Raw genomic sequence first — 7,066 nt, 5'->3', positions numbered from 1 at the left:
GTGAAACATTCTCTATCTAAGAAAAAAAAAAGAACAAAATACTCACAGACCCTTGGGACTCTTGTTGTCTAAGTAAATATTTTCCTTTGTTTAAAATGTTAATGTAGAATTATTTCTAACCTTTAAATATTCTATTTAAATACAAACGTAAGTGTACTTTAAATTCTGGTCAAGAAAAATAGTAGCAATACTTTTATTTCAAACAAAGATTTGTGTCCAGGAAATAATTTGAAGATAGTGCAGAATTTATTTGTTATATTAAGATTCTGAAAGTTACTTCCCTTTGTTTTTATATGCCGTTTGCATGTCACTGTAAACAAAAGACCTTACTTTCACAATTCTTTCTGAAAGGTGAGTACAGTGCATTTTCAATTCCAATCGATTAAATATGATTAATCAATAGAACTTAGATGTACAATCTGAATCCATATACATGTAGATTATTTTGCGATCATGTAGAGGTTACTACATGTATTTTGTGTGTGGGATAGGTTGATAACATCGATTATTGTAGAAATTTCCGTGGCTTGCAGACAAGACATTTTCATATATTAAAATTGAACATATCAGCCACTAATCATATACAACAGCGCCACCACTACTGTATAGCGTCGCCACTTGAGTGATAGCGCCACCACTTTAAAAAATAGTCGTGTTTTTACTTTTTACTGTGTTTTTCGTAATTCTTTGGTGTATGGGAATACGTGTAATTCATTTCTACACCATTTGCATGCGCAGTTATGTTCTTACAGTGTGTCTAATCATCGGAATGGTGTTCGAATACTGACCGATATGAAAATATGCCACTGTCAAATTTGGGAGAAAGGCTCCTGGCACCACAATTTGCATAATATTTTAATGAAATCACAGCCAACCTGTTGTAAAAGTGTTGTTACACGGAACTACATTCTCCGATTTTCGAAAAATAATATATCAATGAAAATATAAGATAAAGTATAAATTCCTCTCACGTGTTTACAGGTAGAAACGGGCGATAGCTGCACCACGGAAATGTCGATAGCTCCTTTCCTTATCACCATAATTTGGTGGTGGCGCTAGCGTTTAGTAGCCGTGTTAAACACATACAAACTATTGATATTCGTCGGTCAACTTCTACATGTATACTGTACAATGCAACTTTTGTAAAAGTATGGACAACGTACAAAGGTATCGACATGACATTTACGCTTCTGCAAGTAAAGATATTGACATTAGATTTGAAACATTTATACTGTTGAGTGCAACGTCTCCTATTGTACTGACAGATATTTATAGTTTCCAGACGTATATATCATGGATATTGTACAGTGCAACCTCTTAAAACCAACGGACAAGTGATCACAGTTGTCCAATCAAATCCACTGAAACATATTAGTTTCTGCGCTCCAATTAATTTAACACAAGTGACCATTGTTCGATCCATGCATCAGTTTGTCGTCTGCAATATAGTCTGCAGTAAAACTACGCTGTTGTAACTGACGTGGAATGCAGTTAGCTTCACGGTTAACCACGTCAAACAAAGTGTGCTATACATGTATAGCTTTAAGCCAATTTTGTGTTGTACATGTATTAGTACCGTATGCCTGCGTTCTATATTTTGACTGGCGGTGTGGATTAAATCCGATCGAACATATTAAAGTTTAAATTTATATAAATACAAATGTACTTGTACACAAAAATGGCGTTTTATCTCCTTACTTGCGTTCTGTTCTCCATTTCACTTGTTGGAAACGTTCATACTGAAGAAATACCCAGTGTGTCAACCAAACTTGGCGTCATAAATGGAATATTCAGTGAAGTGTCATTTAAAAGTAGAGATTTTATTGTGAAGAGGTTTCTTGGGATACCGTACGCAAAACCGCCTGTTGGGGAGCTTAGATTCAAGAAGCCGGAGCCTGCTGGACCTTTATCGCCAAACCCATTTCCGGCTGATAAATTCGGATCACCTTGTGCCCAAATCGACATTATGGGTGAAAAGTTTTCTGAAAACACTAACATAGAAGACTGTCTCTTCTTGAATATCTACGTTCCAGTCCAGGAACCGGACAGTGTATCCGGACATGCAGTGATGGTATTTATCCATGGTGGTGGCTACAACCTTGGCACAGGAAACCGATACATTGCTGACCGTCTATCTTCTGTAGGAAACGTAATTGTTATAACAATCAACTACAGACTTTGGATATGGGGTTTTCTTGATTTCAATGACGAAAGAGCTCCGGGAAATATGGGTTTATGGGATCAACAGATGGCTTTTAGATGGGTACACGAACACATTGAATCTTTTGGAGGGGATAAGGATAGGGTCACTATTTTTGGAGAATCGGCCGGCGCAGTAAGTGTTGGCTTGCAGGCTTTGTATCCTGAAAATAAGGGTCTGTTCACAAATGTTATATCGGAAAGCGGATCACCATCCTTTACGCATGTTTTTCAAACTGATAACAATATACAAGCGGCGACATTTTTGGCAGAATTGCTTAACTGTACCACAGAAAAAACAGACCAAGTTTTTGATTGTATTAAAAATAGCGATAGCGAAGCAATGCTTAATGCATTTAAAAGTGCTTTAAATGATCCAGCTAAATTATGGCAGATTGTTTTCACCCCAACAGTTGATAACGATTTTGTAAAACAGCCCCCAGCTAAGTTGATGAAACTCGCAAAAACTGAAATACCCACTGAAGTAGAGTTCTTAAGATCTTTAAAACTAATGAACGGTCTTAATGGAGCGGAAGGTGCCATGTGGCTTTTTATGGTAGAAGGTCCAAAGGAGAACTATGACGATTTGCTGTTAACGAAAGAAGATATGGACAATAGAATAATCCCAACTGTCCTTCCAACGGCTCCTGGAATCTTAAAGTCACTAATTAGCTCGAGATATACCGACTGGAAAAATCCAAGCGATCCCAAACTTGTCCGAAAACAGTTTGTTAAACTATTGGGCGATCTATATTTCAACGTCCCTGGAATAGAATTCAGTCTACTGCACGCTAACGGCTCAAATCCGGGGAGTTATTTGTACAGATTTACTTCTCTCGTGGAACAACATTTCGTAAAAACACCAACGTGGTCGGAGTCAGCAAACCATGCTGATGAACTGGGACCCGTGTTTGGTTATGATTTTGATTATGAATGGGCAGCCTACATCAAGGGAGGATACACACCCCCTGATTGGGAAATTGATATGTCTGAGCGTATGATGACGGCATGGACAAATTTTGCTAAATACGGGTAAGTGATTTCCAACGTTTGTAAAGGATATACAACAGTGGCTTGTTTCTGCCTTGTCGTGCTGCCGTGTCGTGCCCTCGTGCCCTCGCCAGAAAGACAACAGGACAGCACGGTAAACCATTCTTTTCGTGCAGTCGTGTCCTACGGACGCCTAACCAGCACAACAGCACAAGGACACAACGGCACGACAGATTTTTGTCATGTTGTTGCACTACTCTGGCATGGACCCCATGCGACAAGAAGAGGACACGACAAAGTAGTATTTTGTCTTTTGTCGTGCTGGCGGGGCCGTCACGCGACCAGGTAAGGACATGATAAAGATGCATTCTGTCGTGCTCCCATTCTGTCGTGCTAGCGTAAACGCTACACGACAAGTTTGCTGTCGCGTTGTGGTTCTGTAGGGGTCGCAAATAAGACAGCACTACAAGACAGAAAAGATCCACCATTTAAATACGCTAACTTATTGATGTATGTTTTCGCAATCAGACAATATTTTATTACTTTACCAGAAAAATATATTGAAAATAAACTACATTATTACTGTACCATAACGATTACATATTTTAGATAAAGTATGCCATTCAATTATTATTTGCAGTATATGCAACTCTTATCAAACGTTTAAATTTATGCTACATTGTATATATAATTTGTCTTCTTATTTCAGCAACCCTAATGAAGAAGGGGACACACCCTGGCCCAAATATACCATCGAAGATGAGCATTATCTAAATATTGACCGGGAAGATTCCGTTGGACAATATTTGCACGCAGACGATGTGAACTTTTGGCGGGAAATTGTACCGATGGTTCAAGACAGTGTCAAAAATGACCAAGGAGATTTTTCACCATTTACGAAGAAATCGTCTGAAACATGTGATGCAGATGGAAACTGTGATTAATTTGATGAAAATGAGCTTATTACGCCGTACAAAATAGGATGTATGTTAGCGGGCTGGTAGGTTTTCGTCAGTCTAATTGGAAAAGAACACCATTCCTGAAAATTCTAGAAAGGCCTGCAATGACGTATAAAATATAACCACAATGGTCATTTCAATTTAGTAAATATGTATACATGATACAATAATTTTTTGCCTAAATTACATATATTGCAGTGAAAACTCGAGTATATTTTTCATGCCTGTAAAGCTTAAGGGAGTTAAGATATTTTTATCAATACTGTCTTCGCTTGTTTTTTTTTGCCTGCCTGGTAGGTACGTTTTGCCGCTCAAACACATGTCTAAGTTGGTATGGCCTTATTAGGGGTAATATACTCTGATTCAGTTTGGTCTTGTCTGCATTATTGCATTGTCACTGTTAGTGAATCTAAGAATGTAAGAGTGCACACTTCTATTGTTATCTGATTCAGCTGAAATACGCGTAGGAATACAAAAATGATTCATCAATTCATATTACAATAAAACACTAACACAAATTAAACGATGATTTATTGAGTCATGTTACTGAGTTGGTATGACTGAAACATGTAAACATGAATCAAATAATTCGCCAGATATAACAACAATATTGCGACACTGCAAATGCGAGCACGTTGTTATATTCAAATATGAAGTGGACACTTGCCTAAATTTTAATTTGATAGTTCATAGCATTAATAAAATTCACCTTTAATAAAGACTGGACAAGTCATGTAATTCAAACTAATTTCATCCACCTATCAATGACCGTCGTATGGTCTGAAAAACATTCCTATATCTGTGTATTAATTACTATGAAACTTTGTAATCAAGTTGAGTTTTATTTTTATAAATTTATAGTTCCTGTAAGAAAATTTTATTTTATTAATACCTTCTGAAGATTTGACACATTTCGAAATACTCTCTCTCTCCCTCTCTCGCTCTCTCTCGGTCCATTCGTAAGCCCGTATCTGTATATCTGTTACTCTCGTTGTCTTTAAAGTCCGGTTCAAATCTGATAATTAATCTTGAAATCATTCAATTTTATTCGTTAAAACAAAGAAGTATAAGATACATTTATTTCTATAGCTCTTTGGTTAAAACATACAAGGCACTCGTCATAAACGTGCATGGGTTTGGGATAAAAAGTGACATTTAATTAAAGGCCAACGTTCATCATGTGGATAATGATATAAGGTGATGCTATCTATTTTTAAAAAATCCTGTTGAAGGGTTTCCTTTCTTTCTATATAAGTGTGTAGTTATAGAGTGATTAAATATCCAATCATCTGAACGTTGTTAATCGGACGATAAATTATAAGAAAGCATTTTTTTTTTAATTTTCATTCTAGCATTCTCATTAAAATATGATGATAAATATTATGTTGAACTTTATTCTTCAGAATAGAAATTAACTGGCCGTCATGCCGATTCGAGGGTGGGATCAAAAGTAATGCAACCAATGGTGTTATATGACAACTGAAGGTTGGGTTAAGAAAATCTTTATTTCAAACCTTCAAAGTAATCTCCTTTGACAGGTACACAACGTTTCAATCTTTTAATCCAATCCTTAAAAGTTTTCTGATAGTCTTTTTTCAGGTTTATCACTAAGGAAGTTAAATATGGCGGCCCCCAGCTTTTGGCGGGATGTATTTTTTCTGCCTGCAAGCTTTTTCTTGAGACAAGAGAAAAGGAAAAAGTCACAGGGGACTAGATCCGGAAAATAGGGTGGGTGTTCTGGAACATATACTCCCTGTTCATTCAAAAACGACGTCACAATCCCAGCCTTGTGACTCAAGGAGTTGTCATGTAACAAATGGATGCCTCGGATACCCGTCTTTGGTCGACGTTTCTGGAAATACTTGAGACGCTTTTTAAGAACTTTTTTTCATATAAAACTTGGCATTCATTGGCTTGCCTTTTGGTACAGGAACCTGGATGGCGAGACCTTTAGTAGTGAAAAATATGGCATACATAACCTTTTGCAAGGCCTTCTGGCATTTTTGGTGAGCCATACTCGGTTACTAATTTTTCGATGCGGTTCGAAGAAATGTATCCAAGACTCCTCACCTGTTACTACATTCATAAATGTTTTTTGATCGTATCTTGGAAACCTTTTCAAAAGTCTGCGCGCCATGTTAACGCGCGTGCGTTTTTGCTTATCAGTGAGCGAATGCGGGACCCACCTAGCACTTTTCTTCTTCAGTTTCAAAATATTTCGCAGAATGCGCAACACAGATGCTTTTGAAATGCCAACCATGTCCGCAATCTGCTGAGAAGTATATCTTGCGTCAGAAAGTAGTATTTGTTTGATTTTTTCAACAATCCTTAGACTACTTGCAGACTTAGGTCGACCAGCTTTAGGCGCATTTTTGACATTTTATGACCTCGTATGACCTTATGCCGCCTGAATAATGTACCAATCAGATTGCTTGGTAAGGTATTCTCGGTATTCAGCCATAATGAGAGATTTTGTAAGAGTGGCGCTGATTGGAGGAAAGGCTGAAAATACTTCACTCTGAGTCATGTGTGACACTGAGTGAAATGACAACGCGTTCGTCATCTATAACCTCTATAAGTACAGCACCATCGGGTTGTATGCGTACCACTTGAGCAGGTGTGCGTACTGCTCATCCGGACATATTTCTGTTTTGTTAAGTTTTCTTGCTAAGTTATTTCTGTTTTGTTAAGTTTCCTTTCCTTAAGTTTTGTTTTTACAAAAAGGTTATTTGTTTTATTCAGTCATTTACTCTTACCATGCATTACAGAAACAATTTCTAACCAGTGCAAATCATTACTAACCTGCAACAACATGTCCGATACTGTTAAATTTTAGACTCTAAATTTTAAATTAACCTTTCCACTGAAAACAGTACTGTACATATTCTGAATGATAGACAAATTTGATAATAAGCTGA

General features: G+C 37.2%; 1 protein-coding gene across 1 annotated transcript; it reads left to right on the top strand.

Annotated features, from left to right (window-relative positions):
* The first annotated feature begins 1,568 nt into the window (after positions 1-1,568).
* On the top strand, positions 1,569-6,512 carry LOC123545527 (cholinesterase-like). Its single transcript, XM_045331851.2, has 2 exons — positions 1,569-3,231; positions 3,899-6,512. The coding sequence occupies exons 1-2, from the start codon at positions 1,661-1,663 to the stop codon at positions 4,131-4,133; spliced, it is 1,806 nt and encodes a 601-aa protein (XP_045187786.2). The 5' UTR covers positions 1,569-1,660; the 3' UTR covers positions 4,134-6,512.
* Positions 6,513-7,066: the final 554 nt, after the last annotated feature.

The sequence above is a fragment of the Mercenaria mercenaria genome, chromosome 1, assembly GCF_021730395.1.
Source record: "Mercenaria mercenaria strain notata chromosome 1, MADL_Memer_1, whole genome shotgun sequence".
Classification (NCBI taxonomy): Eukaryota; Metazoa; Mollusca; class Bivalvia; order Venerida; family Veneridae; genus Mercenaria; species Mercenaria mercenaria.
The sequence above is the reverse complement of the archived record's forward strand: the minus strand, read 5'-3'. Positions and strand labels throughout refer to the sequence as shown.